Below are 21,388 nucleotides of genomic sequence, written 5' to 3' on the forward strand. Positions count from 1 at the left end.
GTTTAGTTTTTTCAAATTGTTGTCTCTTTGTTATTTAATCAATTTTGTGAGATACTTACGTAAGAAAATATGGGCTTTGAATTTCATTTATTTGACTCTGGATTTTCGATTACTGCCTTCTTAAAAATATCGTCATGTACTGAAAGAATCACATGCTTAGTTCTTTCATTATTGTTGTATATTATGCATATTAGAATGACATATGTATGCACGTTTAGACGTAATTCCTTTTCTTTATCGGTACATTTAAACAATTTTCAAAAGCTGAGCTTCGTTGTGAGGATATCAAGGGTACCGATAATATCTAAGCAGTATATTGAAATCTCGTTAATTGTTCATTACATTTTGTAGTCGTGTTATCTTTGTTATAGAGTAGTCATTAAAATTTATATTAATCACCATTACTGTGAGAACTGAAGTACGATAAGGAGTGTACAAAATGCCAGACTGTGAAGTAGCTTGAAAACGATCAGTATTACTTTGTCTTAAGTGTTATCGTAGTCGTTTAATTATGGAAGAAGTATTTGAGATATATCAAGAATTCGTCGTACATTCTCGTATGTATGTATGCACGTGTGTGTGTGTGCGCACAACGATCGCAAGGAGTTTAACACGTTGGTCGTCCAGCGTAATTTGGTTAAGTTTCCCGCGGGACCCAAATCCGACCGTCAGTATGCAGAACGTAAACAGGAATCCATTCCTTATCGCCTTCGATCCATTGCAAAGAAAAGATTTAATTCCGAAATGGAGAAAGCGATAAACTTTCCGGCTAGAGTATTCATTCCGAGGGATCTCATGGCAGATATTCCAGATTTTTCATTTTGTCGAGAAGCATACTTCTTGTGAGACGCACATCAGTGATTTTGTCGTCCTCAAAATGTTCAGTAGACAGCGTGAAAATATATTTGAAAGTGAGGAGAATAGCATACAATAATGAAAAAATTGGTATCGACAGAAGTGACCTGATATGGTCTTATATGCCACTACGATACGGGAAAGCATCGAGTGGTACCGGAAATTAGCACTAAATTTACTCTTAGGAACAACTATAGTAAATGCTCATATTGTGTACCAAACAGCTACAAACAAAAAAATACAGATAAGAAAATTTCGGGAAATTCTCGTTTCCGAATGGTCCGATGTGTCCTCAGAAAATACTGTGCCCGACAACCATCGGAAGAAAACGAGGAAGGTGTTCCACCATTTGGAGATTCGTAAGAATCAGCAGGGCAAGCCTATAAGAAGGATGTGCGCCCTATGTTACGAGAAGAAGAGGCAAACTGTGGGACGCCAAGAAGCGAGGAAAAACGTAAAAAAAACTACAACATATTGTTCGAAGTGTTCAAAATCACCCCAAATGTGTTTGGAATGTTTTAACGAATATCATGCGACATAGCATAATATAATATTTTATTCAGAATACAAATTAATGAAGAATATGGTATAATGTGCTTTTAATATTTTTATGTTGTATATCTTATATATAATATCCTATATTTAATTAACCCGAACAAGAAGAGCGTCACCCAGATATGGGTGATGTGGCGACCAACGTGTTAATAAAAATGTAAAATGTTATTTGCGCAACATCATTCTCGCAACAATAGAGGGAAACTGAGATGTTAGGGGTTTGTTGTGCTACTTTACACTATATGTGACACTGCCGAGTGTACTTATTCTATAAGAGGATATGATGTATGAGATTTCTGATATCACCGATACCCTGTATTTCACTACTTCGGATAATTCCAGAAGTATTTTCAATGTTCTTGTTTGAATATGAGAAGAAGCTAAGAATAATAAAGTTATCCTTTGTTCCTAGTATTTTGTTGATTTTTCGATGTGATAACGCACAATCCATAGCGATTATATAGTTATCCTTTCTTTCTCCATACTTCATTTCATCTCTTGTTTCATATATAGAAAGTATTTGGTGTGTAATATTGACATCATGAGGAAAAAATTTTATGAGTACGGTTGTTTTGTTTCGTTAGCAGGTATAGGTGCGTGGCACGTTACCGGTGACCGAAGTAACGCGGGAGGAGTTGTGGGCTCAGTGGCAGGAGCTCCCGGAACGACAGATGAAGTCTTTCTAGCAGCTCAAGAGGCCGCGCAGGCCCATCGCGACTCTCAAGGTAGGCTCACCCATATCATTTTTTTTAGATCCTGCCCGCTGTAACAATAGGCACTCGCGTTTGACGCAACTTTCTCTTACGTGTTGATATTGATGGAAAACTAAAACCTTTGTATCTGTCGAATATAATCGAGCTCGTGTAGGAACAAATGAGTAAATGGATATTTTGTTAATATATTTACAAATTATTTGTAATTTGCTTGTACAGTTTCGTTCATTATTGGATAAGCCATGAATCGAAAATGGCTTCGTATAATTGTATAAAAACATATTTTGGATTTGGATAGAGTTTTCTGTAGAATAAACAAGAATAATACGAGTTATGTTAGGCGTTCAATTGCAAAAAGTGCCTATTGCGCAGGTATGACAGGACTTACATTTTTTTTTCACTGTCGAATAACGTGGTTCAACCTAGCAGCCGGGGTCCGTTCAAGAGTAGCACGGTCTCTGAAAGAGCTTTTTCATTTCCTATACAGGGCATGTAGCTCCTTGTTAATTTCAAAGTTCCTTGTATCTTTTTCAACCTTTTTTATTTTTATCGCGATACCACGTTACGAGGTTAACATAGGATTCGCCACCATCGTTTTACTTCTATTGCATCTTCTGTCGTTTCGAACTATCTTATGGTTTTTGGTCGGTGGTGCAAGATATACTGGCACACATTCATGTTTATAACAGTTTCCGTTACATCTTTTCCCTGTTCCTCTCATTTTATTCTGCGGCTAGTCTTTATCGTTGGCCTCGCAACGCGATATTGCACGACCTCTCTCTCCTCTGCGAGGAAAACTTGGAACGTACGGAGGAACTCTCCTCCGCAACCACCGACCAAAGGAAATACGAAACTCCTCGCTTCTTTCATAACGCGCGCGTAACGAACAAGTAGTTGCTATGTATATACATACAGGTATGTATGTATATATACCCTCTCTAGTATGATCGGTACTGTGCCTTACTTTCTCGTTAGTAAATTATCGTGGTTACGTATATTTTATACGAGAAAATAATACTATCAAAGGAATAGGTTAGGAAAAGGGTACGTGTGTGCGCGTGTATGTGTGTGTGCGCGCGCGCGCGTATGTGTGAAATAACAATAGGTAAAAGATCCGCGTGTAATAAAGGTGTTTGCGTGCCCTAGTTCAGAAAGTAATAAAAGTGATATTTATATTCAGAAGTTAGGCGTGTTCTCGTTTTTAAGCATCTACCTATTGAAAATCGTATAGAATTACGCGCGGAATTCGATGCGGATAGGCAGTCTCTCCAAAGTATCTCTTCAAAGTCTTAAATTTGGTGTACCTTTTCATACCGGTTAAGTATGAGAATATAAATGTATCCTTTGCACTTCGCATAAAAGTATTATTTCTACACTTGATCGTATTTATTTTAAGATGGCCATTATATAACTATGTGGTCTTAACGATTTCATTGTTCGATTAGATCAGTTCTTTTCATATCGTTGCATCTTTAGTTCAGACACGTGAATATTTGTATAACGCAATCAAGTTAGACGTCAATCAACCTTCCATATTGCGTACTAAGAAACGTGTTGTGTCTGCGGATCGACCACAAGTGGTTTCCATGAATTTGAAGCAGCATAGTCTTTAAAAAAATTCGAAGTTCAGAGACCAAAAGATTTCACTAAAGATATCATGCAGATTCCATAAAGTATGCGGAAAACGCAAGACTACATGTTATAAGTAATGAGTACTATACACTTTGCCCAATCGAGCGTTCTAAATCCTATCATACGAAGGGACAATACCAAATTTTTCGTAACTTGTGGATGGTGTTCTAGGATCAAAAATTGACTTGTAATTTCATTCATTTGAAACGAAGTGCGCATAGTATAACAATTCTATTATATCTCAGTTGATGTAAGATGATGAAATTATAAATTTTGAGCGCAATAACTAAATTTTTGTAGCTAATCAAATTGTCTAATTAAAGAAGGATTTATTATATCGCGACAATTCATCTTAAAACATTAGAACATATGTACTGGTCGAAATGGCTGCTGAACTGGTCATATCGAAACCGAGTGGGGTAGGGCGATAACGATGCAGGAACTTCAAAGTATTGGCTTGATGTTAATCATTATTACGTATAACATAACGCTTTTTTTCTCTTTTACAATATATTCAGAAAAACTATGTTCCATATATATAGATAACTTGGCGAGGTTCTTCTAGTAAAGATCAATTTAAACACAATCTCGTGTAAATTGATCATAATTAATGTCCCAAGTGAAAGGATTAATTTGAATTTCATATTGTTATAACTTGGGGAATTTTTAGTACTGCACTTATTCGCGAATGCGTATCGTATGTGCAGTTTCATATATTCATCATAATGGTTGGAATTACATAGGTTGGAATACGAGCCTTTCACGACTGTCCAAGCTTGTGTTGCGGTCAGAGTATACGTGAGAGCTTGTGGAGTAGGCCTTTGATTTCTTATGAACGGCGCCCAATATGTATATATGTGTGTTTGGTGCACTTTTTTTTTTAAAAATCAGTACATAATAAGATATGTCAAAAGTGTACACCATATTTTCGTGTATAGAATTTGAGTAATTTGATATAAATTATTTAACAAGGTTTAGGATAAATGTACGTATTTTCTGAAAGTATCAATTGCAAGTTCGTATTGTTTCTGTATAATACGGCATAACATTGTAATAATAGAACAGGCAATAGAATTGATTCTTAGAATGGTCGAAGTAGGTTAGGTCGATTGTCTGCGCGGTATAACGTTTATTATCAGAAGTTGCCGTAGCTTCGTGCAAGTAAAATATGTTGTACTCAGATTCTCACGATGATAGGTTACTTTGGAACTCAATAAATCTACAGGAGTATATAGTCGCGATGTTAAGAATTTATACAATCCCGATTTATTAGAAGATTTAGATTTATTAGAAGCTATACGAATTGCAAACATGTGACGATAACTTCTATTGTTTGAGATCGACAAAGCACAACTCGTTAGATAATTTTCGAATATGTATACGGGAGTAGGAAAGAGAAAGGAACAGAAGGAAAAAAAGGAGAGTAGAAAAAGGGGGAAAGGAAAAGAAAAAGATACGTGCAGCTGTTATTTCCTCCGGCTGATGCATCTGCTGTAGTAACTATGCAGCTGCTGCTGGCAGATGCAGCGCAAAGCTGCTTCGTATATATGCAATGAGCGCGCATAGTATGATGACATTGAGAAATGAGAAAATTAAACTGGCAGACTCTTTGGTGCGAAAACTTCTTTCGCCATTCCTTGTTGAACAAATTTTTCGGGATACGAACCGTAGTTTCAGTATGATAGAAACTTTTTTTAGAGCAGAATGAAACGAAAAAGGAGAGATATTTTTGGAGAGATCATTGAGGATTTCGATTAGTGGTAACAAATTTCGATATACGTAGCAGAAAAAGAATAGAAAGGGCAACATTTTTCACGCGAACACGGTAAGGATTTCCTCTTGCCGCTTTTTTCTTTTTTTTTTTTTATTATCTTCGAAGGAGGCGTTAGGTGAGAAACGTAAATGGTCGCCTAGAAAGGTGATCCTACGCGGGAAACAAGGTAACTTCGGAGAGAGAGGAGCGGCCTCTCTGTCAATGCTAGTTCTTGATTTCGAAAAAACTTGGTATTCGTTTTCTATTAGTTTGAAATCAATCGTTCTTATGACATGACAGGATTGTTTGTCAAATGGAATACGACTCGCACATTTTTTATATGTTCTCACGTACAGAAAGTTAATTCGCGAAAAAAGATTTGAGAAGTACTCGCATTGATGGGGAAGGTCGTTGGTTTTGTCGTCAGAGACTTGTTACCTTGAATCGATTGTTCGCGTCGAATCGTATTAAAATTTTGAAGGAGCTTTTAGTTGAATATAAGTTTCACATTTTCTACTGTGTTTTAACACGTTCCATGATTGACTCATGCTGTTTTACGATTTCTGTTTGCGCCGTTCAATATTTCCCTTATCTAGAGAAGTATGAATAATATCATATAAGAGGTTTAAACGAAATATTAGTTAACACAGTAGCTGTTGCCTTAAAGATTGCCGGTGACTTATAAGATTCATCATATTTAACATATTCTTGAAACAACACTGGTCATACACGAATAGAAATTTTTTGCAGTTATAAGATATAAAAAGTCATTGTAATAAATTGAACTCTGAATTGGAACGTAGGAAGTACTCAAGGTAAGACGACCTCGTTTTTTTTTTTTTTGGAAGATTTTATCACAAAAATGTGAAGGCTTTCGGTCGTCAGAATGTATAAAATTCTTCTAGTTCTCTTTAATAATATTCTCTTCGCAAACCTTCCATCTATTTTTTTTTTTAATAAAATTATTTCCTTTTAAAGATAGTATTTTGTGCATGAGGGATCTACTATTTTCAACAAATTTTAACAGTAGTTTAGCACAATATATATTTGTAGGGATATATATTTATAGGGAAGAGCAAGGATAAAAGCTAAGAGTAGGTATGAGTGAATAGAATGAGTAAGTGAGTGAGTGGATAATAGGGATAATGATCTTGGTGGATGGAAGGTTCTTGGGAGCAGATGCAAACGGCGCAAACAGATATGTTATGTTATTCATGATAATTATATATAAATATATATTGATGTAAATTCCGCATAGCATGGAACGTGTTTTTTGCACCCGATATTGCGTTCGAGTCTACCCTAACCAAATAGCACGCCATTATATTTAATTTGGCCTAGATGGTCGGTTCAACCATCTGTCGCAACACGTACCTTTGTGTACTTGGACTCCCGGTATTTTGGGGGAAATACGAAACGAGCTATTACAGTTTGATTGTTTCAAGCTGCTATCTTGGCTCCAACGATATATTTCATTCTCCACGTTAACGCGTGCGTAGGTAAAGCGAAAAGTAGAGCCGGCGTTGCGCCACGTTATTTGCAGTGCGTAGAGTATCTTTTCTGTAAATGTTGTGGAAACAAATATATATATATATATTTTGGTAGAGAGGGTAAAGGTAAACACGCAATGTTGACTGGCCAAATGACATTCGCTTCGTTTCTACTTTGCTTTATTTTGTAATATAGAACGGAAACGTACGAAAGCTATCGAGGCTTTTTTTTCGGACAAGAGATATCGCGTGTTTACCTCTGCTGTCGAAACCGAAATCAAACCCTCGTATCCTAAAGGAAAAGAAAATACCCATTTGTAGTTGTTTACGTGTTTTTTTTGTTGACCGTAAGATAAAAAAAAAGTCCACGGAGATACGTGGTAGTATAATGTGTAAGGAAAAACAATCGGACGAAAGAAGGGATTGATGCGTATTCGTGTATCCACCGCGCGTAATAATGATGCACACGAGATGAAGTCAAATTGGATGCGTTTCTCTTGTGTACATTTCTTCATTACGACGTAAAGCCAATCGTTGTGCGCGTGTGCATTAAAATTTCTTTAATTTTGCGGTTAACCGGATACGTCGGGAGAAATGAGTACGTAATTAGCAATATCGAAGTATCTCAACATTATTTTTCTTTTTTTTCACTTGCATGAACCCGATGAAGGACCCGATACGTACATCTCACTCAGTTTTTACTATTACTGTCGTGTTTTTTTTTTTTTGTCGCGTTATTATACACGCGGTTGCTTCTACATCGTATTTTTAACGGCACAATGAGCGCACCGGTTGGCAGTGCGTCGTTGATTGGCGGACGTGTTCTCCGGTTGCACGATCCTCGCATTAGAAGCGCACGGTGTATGTTTGAAAGGTTATCGAATATAAAGTTACTCGTTCTCGTGACGAAGATGAACGTCTCATGAATACGGCGATGGGATATGTTTTTCCTTCTCTTGGAACACGATATACGTGTGTCCTTTCCGCATATTCAAATCTGTAGGTCAGCGTAACATCAACGATCTAAAAATCAAAACAAAAAAAGCACGTGTTCTTTTGGTAGCCGTGGCACGCGTGATACGCGCTGCGCACGTATTCGCATAAAAGCATGTGATACACATGCAGCGTTGAAGTCACGTGTCGTGTGAACGCGCGTTTCACGCGTGTCCAATCTTTTCCACGCGTATCGATAGTGTGTGCGTATTTGTATGTGTTTGCTGTATGCATTTGTATGCTGCGTGGGTATACATGTGTATATGTATACACGTAGCATACATGAAACATGCATGCATACACAGGTATACGTACAATACATATAATACGATGTGTGACTCAACGTACTTTTTCTTTATCCATCCGTGTATGCGTACACTCGATAGTTCTCAATCCATTGCGTTGTGCCATTTTTTGCGTAATTCGTCTTGCATGCTACGCTTCCTTCGGTAGTGTAATTACGACTCTTTAACTTTACGGAGGTGAGCGAGCGCGATGCGTACTCGTTGCGTGAAAAATCTTGTGATTTGCCTGCAGATCAACGTATTTTTCTCGTGGGTAGTTATGTATATATACACACACGTATAAACGGTGGTGGTGCTCATTTTGCGAACGTATGTCTTCCTTTCTTGCATTTCTACGATAATATGCGAGGTATACTATAGTACGAGGCGTACGCGCTTGCACACGTTCCATTACATTTTGATTTTTTTTTTAAACTAACCCATGTGTACATAACTTGCTTCTTTGTTCGTAACGCATATAAACATCAAGTATTTAATTAACCTGATTTAAAATGCATATTTTACATGTGCGCATGTATGTTGTGTATGTACATGATACGAACGTATATCGTGTATTTACTTGCGTGCGTTATATGTATATACAGATGTGAGTTTATATATACATATAAATACGTAGCAGGTACATGCGCGTGTACGTATGCATGTACATGCATACGTACATTCACACATACCTACATGTATACGTAACATTTAAACATACATCTATTACACAATGTTTTCCACTCGATATATGTACTATTATCATATATCTATACTGCGTATGGGAACATTTATTTGTATACAATTGTTAATACTTTTTATGATGTTATATTTTATGGCATTCGAATTTCGTTGTACTATGCCATCTGATTTTACGATGTACGTTGTTGCTATCGTTTTACCTTCCAAGTGTTTAGGCCATTTTGCGAAGAGAATAAATAAATTAAAAGGAAGATCGAAGCAGCGAGATACGAGAAGTTTTTTTGGTCACGATCGAGCGATTTCTCGATCGAGACGGTAAACGCTCGTTCAAATTCTGATAGTGTTAATGCTACGAAAGAAGAGGAAAGAAAAACCAATGTACTCTTCTTGTGCATTGGTCGGCTTCATGAAATGTGTTTTCGTTTGGCCTTTTGCTACGAAAATGCTTCGGTTCTTAAAATTTCGACAAAATTGACGGTATTGCTTCATTGCATTTTATAATGAGCAATACTTCGCGGAAATACGCGTGAAAAACGTGAAATTTAGTGCATGGTAAAATTTGGTTCGTAACAAGTCGGCTTTATTTTCCCGATTTGTGCGTTGACCATTACCGCCATGCCGTGTGTTGTGTTTCCACAAATGAATCTGACGAAGACGAATAGAGAAATACCAGAGGAAAATATTGTATAGGTTGAACAGGTAATGTGATGGTAAAGGTATTAATGTCTAGTCATATGATAGCACGATAATATAAACTGGGTAATATTTCATTGATATTAGTACGTATATTTCTATGTCATGTGACAATTACTGTTTCTGTATTTATGTCTTCTTGCATACCGCTCATACATTTCAACTGTTTATGATATAAAATTTCTACATACGTATAATTTTTATACGTAACAAGGTTTTCATTTTGCTGTTGCTCGATTCGATTTAATTTCTGGTAAGAAGATTAAAGCCTATATCTCAGTACCATCATGAGTTGTTGGTATATTCGTTGTACTATATCGTAATGATGCAAGATAAAAATTTACGTTTCTGATGTGATATACACATAGTTACAGCATTTTGTAGCGATGTGTTCGTTATTTTGATACTTCCTTTGATGGGTATGCTTATTTGATATATGCAAAAGATAGATATTCCAGTTTAATTTTTCACATAATGTTATTTTGTTGTCTCTGATCTATTGAATAACTGTATCTGTCTTAATGAATCAATTTAATCATTCTTTTTAATTATTCCTATATATGTGATCAGAAATTTGTAAGAAATCATTTTTCTGACTCTTTTTATTTATTCAGCTATGATATGTGTTGGTGCTGTGTTCATGTTTTCCGACTCAAGAAGAGGAAGTCAAGGATTAGTTTTATGAAAGATTTATTCGATGTAAGAAGACGAAAAAAACGTTTTGCTGTTTGCTTTTATTTCCGAAAATTTTCCATTTGAAATTTTTTGGAAATAGAAACAGCGAAGCAAGTAGAATCTAATTTTACTTGCAAAACTTGATATTGTACAAGTTTCGGGTTTAGAAGTAATTTTTCTTTTTTAATTAATCGAGCTGCAATTTCAGTTGCGCAGTGTTCAATTCTGCTGTGCACTGTTTTAAAACGCAGTTACAGTTTCATGATCATTGAAAGATATCGAATTTGATATTTTTCTCGGTGAGAGAAAAGCGAATGAGACAAATGTGTTATCGAGTTTTCCAGTGTTCACGATAAAACATATTGGATGTTGAAATCACCGGAAAGATTTCTCAACTTCTTCGTGGGAAAATTGCTATGTGCATTGACAAAAAGGTGGTATGATAATTTTAATAATGTTTCCCTTTCCTTATTAAATTAAGTCTAACTGCAGTTAGATTCATATTTGTTATTTCATACTGTATATTTATACATCGTGTTTCTTCCTTTCCCTACATATGGCTATATTTTTGCAGTCAAGCTTTTATGTGATTCTTTTACTGCTCACATTATGTAAATGTCTTGTTCTTAGCATTTTAGGTTATTTGATTATGTTCATTATTGTTCATGATATGACGATTTTATACGCATTATTTTCGTTCAGAACACTAATAATCGTTGGCTTTGTATATCTTCTATTTATGTATTCTCGATTGATGGCGATTTCTATTTATTCTAATTGATATTCATTACCACCGAGTTTAAGGTATTGAATATTTATAAGTACCTTAATGTTGTTCTTTCAATTCTGAATAATTTGAAGCGTTGACGTAACGTATGTACCTTGTATAATGTGTGTGCGTAACTCGATCGATGCTTATCACTACAATAATTTTCTGTAGTGATTTCATCCTCGCGATCTTGTTGTACTTTGTCGGTACAAACGCACTACAGCCTTGTTCTTATTCTTTATAACAATGCAAATTTTCAGACTTTTCTTGGTCTGCTTAGTAATTTGGTATTCGAAGACGAAGTAAAAATTTGTAACAAGTACTTGACGAATTTAGAGCTGTGGAAAATCCGTGTCGTGTGAAAACAAGTGCAAGAGAAGAAATTAACATGTGCAGTGTGAGGTAAACGCGTGTGTGACGTGTTGAGAAGCGATCGATGAAAGTTCACACAGGTTAAGTATTTAATCTTGCGTGTTGTATCGTCACGCAAGATGTCTTACGTTTCAGTATGCTTTAATATAGTAGTACTTTTCGTAAAAATGATTGCTTGAATACTTATTACTTGAATTATTAATTCCTGATCCGTTGTAAACAAGTGTATTCAAACAATAATTTTTATTATAGTACGATATATATATATAAATTATTTTAAATATAAATAATTTTATATATATATATATATACTTGCGATTATTATAATACTTGGTCACGTTATAAATTTGTATTATCTTTCTTTGCAATTAATTATTATTCCGAGGATTACAACCAATATTTACGTCTTCGCTGGAAAAATTATATCTCGTTATCTCTTTTTAGTCAAGATAAAATTAGGATATAGTAGGCTTTTAATTTGTCTTCTTTTATTTGTCATATCGTAATGGATCCTTCATTCTTTCATATATTGGTATGTTGCTTGCGATACATATGTAAGTGTGACGATTACTGTCTTTTCCTCGATACAAGAATAATATTGGTAAAGCTAAAGCGATAAGAAAAGGTGTTGGGGCAATACAAGTCTTTTCTCGTGGTCGCATTCGTATTCGCTTGTGGTGCAAGATATTATCGTTTTTGCTCGTTCGATTTTGTGTGTGGTTGGAGTTATGGATGTGTCGTTTTGTGTGTCTGAGAAAACGTAAGAAAATTTAATAGGTATCGAAGCATTTAATCGTGCGAAGAGAAATTTACAAGGAAAATCATAAGATGGATGTACGTTCAATCTTTACCTTTTGTACTCTAAGGCGCCAGATGACAAAAGGCCGATCGATTGTGCTTTCATCCATCGTGATTGTTTTCTCTGATATAAAAAGTTGCACATGAATTCAACGTATTCAGCGACATGGTTATAAACGATTTATTTATCGACTTTCGATCGATTTTGGTAATCAGCTGTGTGGCTATGTTAAAGAGCATGTTTTGTCCCGTAATGTACGTTATCTGTCAAGTATAATCATGAAATATGTAGGGATTTCCAACAAATTTAACGGAAAATAATCATTTACTAAGTTTTCTACTTGAGATACTTGAAGGAAACATTATTGTTCAATTTGATTCGAATTTCTCGTTGCGGGTACCGCAGAGATATTGCTGTCATTTTGAACGTTAAATGTTAACAAGTATCTATCGGAAAAATTGCAAGTCAAAAAACAATATTCTATTCAAGATTTATCCGGAAATTTATTGGTCACGTACTTACGTAAGCATTTACGATTAAGGATTGAATACATTATTTGCATTGGTAAAAAAGGAAGGAAAAGAGGGACAGGGTGGGAGACATGTTTGTTATAAATTATCTTTAATGGTGTAAGATTTGCTATAGAATGTTGCAATTATAAAAGTTCTATTGGATGATTAATAGCAGGATAGTAAATTGTGTTTGCTGTTTTGCGCTCGTCTTTGATAAGACGACCTAATTTTTTTAGTCTAATTTTGGAACTAATCGTTTTTGTTCGTGTTAGATTAATTATTGAAGAAGCGAGCGTTTCTCGATACGTCGAAATCGCATTTTAGAGTGGACAGTACTAGACTGCACGGAAAGAAATGCGAGAAACCGAGACGAAGCAGGGAAACGTCAATGTGTATCATATACATATTGTACAATCATTGTTCCTCTGATAATGTTTGCTGCGCAGTGACCATTATTGGAGTAGCGATGTATTGTAGAATGAAATGTTGTAGAACGTGTCGTTTTATCGTTCTGGACCTAGGACTTACGTATACAAGATGACTAGCTAAATGGAATCATCTAAATACTTGTTCATTGCACGAAAAAACTTGAGAATAAAATTACATTATTTCAAGATACGCGTGCAACGGTGGGAAAAATTTTTTTTTAAATTCACTTTGTTGTCTTTAGAAGATATCAATGTCGTCGGCATGTTTTTAAATAATATTTTTTTGATCTATCAATTGACGCGGTTTTTTATTCTGTATACAAAAGTACTAAAGTATTTATTTACGTGGGAAAATGTATAATATATAAGATATTTTCATTTTAATTTTATCAAATTTAGTGTACGAAAGACAAGAAAAACAAACACACGAGTATCAACATTACGTTTCTTTTTTCTTGTTTTTCGTGTGCGCAATTTTACAAAATTAAGGATTAAATATCTTATAAACTATGGATTTTCAGGTATAGTACTTTTGTACAGGAGATAAAAAACGCATCAGTTAATCGATGGAGGTACAGGGTTTTATTGAAAAACGTATCGACGATCTTGAATTTCCGTAAGTAAAGAAAGAAACGAATTTGAGAAAAAAAATTATTCCAGCGTTACATTTTACCCTTTGAAATAGTGCAACTTTATCTTGAGAATATTTCTCATACAATAAATAGGGCAGGTGATCTTTAGCTGAATCATTCTGTATGCGTTTTGACGGGACAGGAACATCCAGACAGATGAGAGAGATACGCGTATGTCGGTATAGAGAGATGACTAGTAGAGTGGTACGAGTGTTGGCGTGATTGTGGTAAGGACCACGGTGTTTCAGAGTCGATTCTTGGGTATTGTTGCTCGCGATGTGGTCGACGTTACGCCGTCCATTACTCTTTGGTCAGGCACCGGAAATATGAATGTGGAGTAGAGAAGCAGTTTGCCTGCAGAACTTGCTGTCGTCGTTTCACTCGGCTGGACTCCATGCGGGTACATCAGAAGCGGACTGGTCATCATATGGTACCTTATTGCAGAAGAAGGTTTCCCATCTCGAATCAACAGTTCTCCGTTGTAATTTTTCGGGACTCTCAAGGAGAGACTAAGTGAAGGAGAATTATTCCATAATACGTTTCCCTTCTCTTGTTTCTTACTTGTCTCGTTATGCACGTTTTACCAAAAACCAGAGAAATCAACTATGTTGCGATGCCGAATATGTTTTACGTTGCACGTTCTCTCAATCACACGGATCCGCGATTGTTTTAGGATGATTATTTAATTCAATTCGAATACGTATACGTTATTGTTATATTTGTCGTAAATATGAATACGTCTATTTCCTTAGAAATGAACTTAATCGACGTGTCTGTTTTCGAGTTTCTTGTACTTTCGATGTCGTGAAAGTTTATTTTGTATTTTTTTCAAGTTTTTTGTTATGTTCTTTTCGTTGTAATATTTGTCGAGTTGATCACGTCGGTCAAGTTAGATAAAGTTAAAGCCATTTTGGCTCGTGATATGTTAAACGATGATTTGTAAGTTTCGATAACGTTACTTGAAAGACAGCAAGTAGGTCGTAGATAATAGGACGATGGCTATAAAGCAGTGATTTAAACTTTAATTGCGGGATCAAATGTAATTTTATCTGATATTTCTAACCAATTAGAAATCATAAGACTAATTTTCTTCGTCACATTTGTGTATAAGGAAAAGAAGAACGATTCTAACGACTGTTATTGTAAATGAGACCAAAATTTAAAACTGGCAGCGCGTGTACGATTTTCTTTTGAAAAGTAAATCGTGATTCTTGTCTCGCGAGCAATCGACGTAATAATTGTTAAGTAATTTTGTACGAAAATAATTGCAGTAAGATATTGTATCAATTAATGTGTTCCGACAACACGTTTATTTGATTGACTGAACTGTGTACTCGTTTGACAGTTCATGAATGTATAAAGTACATTTGAATTTCAATGTTCGTGTTTGCTACTATAAATCAATATATTGATCGCGTGAAAAATGGAACTATATTGCAGCAGCAGGCAGGGAATGTGTCGTTAAAACGCATATCCGCGACGAGAACTCTTAATCGAAATGCGTCTACGATATAAATTACATATATTGAAATACGAATATCCTAATGGTTCGTTCAATCCTGTCGAGCTTTTCGAACTAACATTTAACGAAAAGGTGGTCGATTCGATTTTTCAAATTCTGTTTATTCAAACGTGTGTTCATAAGTGGTCAGAATATACAGCGTTTAGGAGGAATATTCTGCACAGTTGCATTCTTCGATTGCACGTATTCCAGCTGTGTCGTCCAGTGAAGTGGAGCATAAGAAGATATGCAATAAATTATTTGTCATAAAGAATAATTGTTTTTCATCGCTTCTTTTCATTATCCTTCTCCTATCCTCTATTCTCTTTTTAACTTTAAAGTTATTTTACACTTTAAGCGTGATATTAAAAAGAGTTTCTAATCGGAAAGCGTGATTAAATTATTTTTCTTTGAAACTCACGGGCCATTTTGTAAATATATGTCATTATTTAACGATGATTTCGTTCAAAATTTTACGTAATGTTTTTCCATGTTTCTCTTTCTAATATATCACTCGTAACATTATTAAAAGTTTTCGTAAAGAAACAAGTATGGAATGTCTTCGTATCATATCATATCATTTCGCGTATATGTACAATTAGATTTTATTGAATAGCGTTACAAATTTTTTTTTTAATGTAATACACGAATGAGTATCACGAGCGAGTTCAGACAAAATCTATTAGGGTTCCATCACGCAGTATATGATCACGAGATGTAACCAATCGATCTCTTCTGCAAGAGAGAGCTGTCTTGGATGATTTATTGCTACGGTATTATATACAAAGGTTGCCACGTAAGTTGTAACGTATCGATGCAGACACTGGACTACGTCGTCACATTTTTCGCAAATGAAAAAAGAAGAGAAGGAAGGAGGAAGGATAAAATAGGAAACGAAGCTCTTCTACTATTCAAATGGAGTTGCAGATATCTACAAAACTCTGTATTGTACAACGAAATTTGCGAACTGTTATTTTTCGTCGTTAAGGCTGTACCAGGTGGGTTTCCTTCTGTCAATGTTCGCAACAGCGGTCTCATCATTTGGATCTATGACTTAAATTTGAAAGCCGATGTTTCATTTCTTTCATTTTCTACTTCATTAGTCCTTGAAGTAATGATTAACTACGTGTGTGTGCGTGTGTGTATACGTATGTATGTATATGTATGTACGTATGTATGGATGTGTATGTATGTACGCGTGTCATGCGTGCGCGTGCGTACAGCTTAAATGGCAAAAAGAAAACTATCACCAGTTCACAGGAGTTTCTATAGTGAGTTACCTGAGAATAGTTTTCAAGTAATTTGCACAGTGGTAGGAATAGGCACGGCCTTTTTTCACCAATATATTTGAAAATATTAAACTATATAATAGTCGTTCCAATGACTTAACTAACGAAAGAAATTTAAATTACTTAAGAGATTGTTACATTTATCGAAACGAATCGATTATTCTTTTGTATATTAACTGTTACAGAAATGTGTGTTGCTCGCACAAGTGTGTAATAAAAAATATGTTTTATAAAAGATTGATGTTACGCTTAATTGATAGAATTATTGAAGAAAACGTGTGTTCATTTACGATGATATCTGACAATGTATACTGCATGCTGATTCATGGTCTGCCGCGAATTTAAGCTTCATAATCATTATTGTGATGCGGAATAATACATCAATCGAATTGAGAAAAAGAAACGACCTGGCGAAATGCAATTACGATAGATTGTTTTAGGTTTAGGCATATACGTGTGTTATGGGCATACGTTGGGTGAAACTATACAAGGAGGCATTTTTTACGTTGGGTTTAATTAATGAAGTATTACGGTTGTAAAAATGGAAACACACTAATAAATGCGATTCATTTTGGAGCAGCATGTAAATAACAACGGCTCAAAGTAAAGAAGACTGCATATAAACACCAATTAAGCGCTTTGCGAGACCATGGTTGCCTCTTTTTTGTCTTTGCTTGATCTCGATACTTCTCCAAATTTCTGAAGCAAAATTCCAACAAAGTTCTAATACCACGTTATCTCACTAAATATTGTGCGTCGTTATTCTCCAAACAAACGGTCATTAATGTTTTGTTTCTTTTCGTTTATTGGTTTCTTATAATTATGAACCGATGCGGTAAATGCAGCTACTGCGTTGGGATACGATTACTATATTTCGCCAGTTGCGAAGGATTGCAACTTCGGTATTTTACATCATACTTCGAGTATCGCGTCACGTTACAGTGTAGTGATTTAACGTTCGATCAAAGTGGTAAGAAAGATTTTTTTAATACAGCGCGCAGTCTTCTTTTTAGAGCGAGCTTCTTAAACCTTGGTCGTATATCGTCCACATGCTTAGCTCGAGCTTTCATTTTCCCATTGTTCGTTGTCGAGAGACGAAACCCGCTTCGAAATAGCCATTGTCGTTCACTTTTTTTTGCACTACCATGCAGAGGGAAATTGGGAGAAACAAGATGAATGATTGAAGAGGGAAGAAGGGTGAAAGTCCGAGAGAGCGTGAAGACGCGCGGGAGAGAGACAGAGAGAAAGGAAGGAATGGAGTGCAAAACGAGGTGTAATTCGTCAGGGATGAACGTGAATTTCGACTCCCGTTAAAGATAGAGGAGGATAACCCATATGTAAAAAGCCTCCGTGTATGCTTACAGCAAGCCCTATGATGGAGGGTGTCTCTGCCAGCGAGCTGAGATTTCGGTGTGTCATGTGTGGACGTGAATATAGGTCACGATCCTCTCTGACGCGACACTCCAGGTACGAGTGCGGAAGACTCGGATCCAGGTATACTTTCACGTGCACTCTCTGCGGAAAATACTTCTGTCGACCGGATCACCTGAAGCAGCACATCCTCAATATTCATGGTGGATCGGTCACTAAGTAGCTTCCACTTTTCACCGACAATCTTACTTCAAAGATGCTCGATCACACGGATTTACGCATCTATCGTAGTTCCAGTTATTCGACTTTCATTGTTTTCTTCGAGCAATCGATTCTCCGTATGTCGGTGTCTTTTTTTTTTTTTTTTTTTTTTTTAATTTATTCGTTTTTTACGATGCGAGTTCACGTTGCTAGGCTACGTAAATATGTACTAAAGTTGGCGAACGGCGTCTACATTATTCTTACTCTTTTTTTTTTTTTTTTTTTTTAGTTTTAGCTCCTGCTTTTCATGTTTTCCTCTGTTTTCAATCTATGGATTATTTGCTCTTAGTTCTTTGATTTAAAGCATAATGTATCAATTATCGTACGTTTTCTTTTTGTAATTATAATTTTGGAAATATTCTATTGTCCAAAGGCGAACCAAAGGTAACTTTTGTGATAAAGTTTAAATCGTATGTACAAAAATGTCAATTGTTAATAGCGAGAAGAGTTTTCACTAGTTTCGAGTGTATAATATTTATTGATGACAAAATTTCTCGTTGATCGATTAACGCAAGGAGATTGCGTCTCGTGTAATGTTATTAATACGCGAGATTAAATAAAATAACTGGTAATTATACTGTAATTAAGTATACATAAATATCAAGCCATTCGGATCCTAGGTCACGTCATCTTCTAATCTGCATCTATCGAAATAAATGGAATCGTTTGATTTCACTCAAAAAGTAAATTGAAGATGCACATAGTGCGTTTTAATTTTGTTGCTAGTTGATATTTCTGTTAATTTTAGTTAAGAACGTATAAGCTGGTGTACTTAGGTCAAACTGAATTTCATTCTAGAGAAATTTATGAAATTAACACATTCGCATCGTTTTATTTGCAGTCGAATGGGATGCAGGTGCCGGGGAAAAACTCGTAGAATTCTACAAAATTAAATTATGTATAAAGAAGCTATAAATTTTTTGTCAATGGATGCTTTCCAAAAAAAAAAAAAAAAAAAAAATTGTAAGCAAGGTCGTAAATTATTTCACAATGACCAAGCGTATTTTGAAATTTTAAACCCTTGTTCGACTGATACAGGGACATTTCGACTCATCGGTTATCATGGCCCTATTCTAATGCTATTAATAAACAGAACACATCGAAGTGACATCGTTGTTTTCCTTCAACATAGCCAGAATTATGTGCTGCCTGCAATTGCATTATGGAGCAAAGCCCAAGCAACGAATTCGGATCTTATCGTTATATCACAATGTACTTTTCCTAAAAGAACTTGTAAACATATTAAATATACATATAGTTTTTTTTTTTTTTTTATAATTCATCGAATTTTTGTCTTGACACTTCTGGGGAGAATTTGAAGTGTTTATTAAGTTTTATAACTCACACGTGCGTCATTCGGGTGCTAGTAAGAGAACCCAATTTAAATATGAGGCATCCGGTGCGAATGTGTTAAGGAAGAATCATTATTTAAACTGTACAAATTGATAAATTTATATAGCATGGGTGCGCGCATGTTATAAACTGCCAAATAATTTGATTACAAATAATGCCAAATAAATAATATTCCTATCTTTTATTTGTTATTTTTTTTTCTTTTTCTTTTTTTTTTTTTTAGATATTTATCAGAATAATACATGTGTAAGTTACAAGTGCATGCAAGTGTGTACGTACGTAAACCACCTAAGTGGACGTTTCATATTTGTTGAATAATATCAGATCAAACGTATATCCAATAGCTCAAGAAGAAGTTATTAATTGCTGGCAATTTTACCGAACGTACTTCGTACGGTATTGAATACATCTTGTGTGCACTTTTATTCTTGGATGTGACATACATATACGTATAAGAATGTGGTACACGAACAATTCGACTAGAAAAATCAATTTCTTGTAGTGAGGTTAGTACAATACGTATTCAATTGATCGAAGATACACATATTTATGAAATGTTATATTTTCACTACTGGCATGATGCACATCAGAGAGATATTTTTCATCGTGTACAAAGATTGTTTGAATAATATATAATTTTATTAGATACATATATATATATAATTATATATATATATATATTAATGAAATATATAATTTTGAACATAGATTTATACAACGAGAGAATGAACAATATATTGTTATCGTTATCATTATTGCCAACGTTATCATTACCATTAATGTTATCATTATCGTTACCGTTATCGTCGTCATCGATGTCGCTGTCGTTGAGCATTAAATATAAATATATATTATTGCTCTGCGAATTTTACAAATTGTTATGAAATTTAAATAAAAAGAAATCTCTGAAAAAAAGTTTCCTTTGGATCTATAACCTTATATATTTATTATATGTAACAAATATATATATAATATAATATAATATAATATAATATAATATAATATAATATAAAATAAAATATAATAAATATAATAATATAATATAAACTAATATAATAAAATATATAATACTACGTAATATATATGGAATAAAAGAGAATAAAACGAAAAGAAAAGCGAGATATTTCCACGTAAATAGTAGGATGAATTTAATTGTGCAAGTATGAAAATTGTTTAAACTTCGTATAACGTTCATAGGCTTAACGGTCGTCGCTGTTTCTGCCTGCTACTGCGCTTAATTTCTCCTGGATATTAATTGTCATCGAACTCTTGAGCAAGAAATACTCATCTGCGAAAGGATATTTGGAGGGTTGGCTTCGCGAGCGCAATATTCTATTCCACAAGAATATGATATTAAAATCAATTGTGATCGTGATACAAACTGATCATGATCTTTAGACAGTAGAATTTCACTGTCCATATTCTGGCTTCAGAAAGAGATGTTCATCCACATAATATTGAGATAAAATGAAATCTAAGGCTATGCAAAGATAATGCGAGACTGACCTGCGAGACTGACTTGCGGCATTAACTTGCGGCATTGATTTGCGAGACTGACCTGCGAGACTGACTTGCGAGGCTGCCTTGCGAGATATATACTGTATACCTGTCTTGTCCCTAAGCTTATGCGAGGGTGAGGCTGCCTCGGGGTGAGCCATCGATTTTCGAATTCTTGGCGAGATAAAAGATGTCTCGCAACTCCTCATTTGCTTCGCCTGAACACGTTTTGAATGGCTTTCTCGAATGATTTCTTTCG

The 21,388-nt window shown here is 35.1% G+C and overlaps 1 protein-coding gene across 13 annotated transcripts in view; it reads left to right on the forward strand.

Moving 5' to 3' along the window:
• The window catches only part of LOC126919936 (longitudinals lacking protein-like), a 91,618-nt gene that overhangs the window by 9,190 nt on the left and 61,040 nt on the right, over positions 1-21,388 (forward strand). For 12 of the 13 annotated variants that reach the window (XM_050729677.1, XM_050729675.1, XM_050729686.1 and 9 more), the window contains one exon: positions 1,995-2,135. In XM_050729677.1, the coding sequence (XP_050585634.1) occupies positions 1,995-2,135 (141 nt within the window). The remainder of the gene's footprint in view (positions 1-1,994; positions 2,136-21,388) is intronic. The other variant, XM_050729674.1, reaches the window with a different exon arrangement.

Source organism: Bombus affinis, chromosome 9 (assembly GCF_024516045.1).
Source record: "Bombus affinis isolate iyBomAffi1 chromosome 9, iyBomAffi1.2, whole genome shotgun sequence".
Lineage (NCBI taxonomy): Eukaryota > Metazoa > Arthropoda > Insecta > Hymenoptera > Apidae > Bombus > Bombus affinis.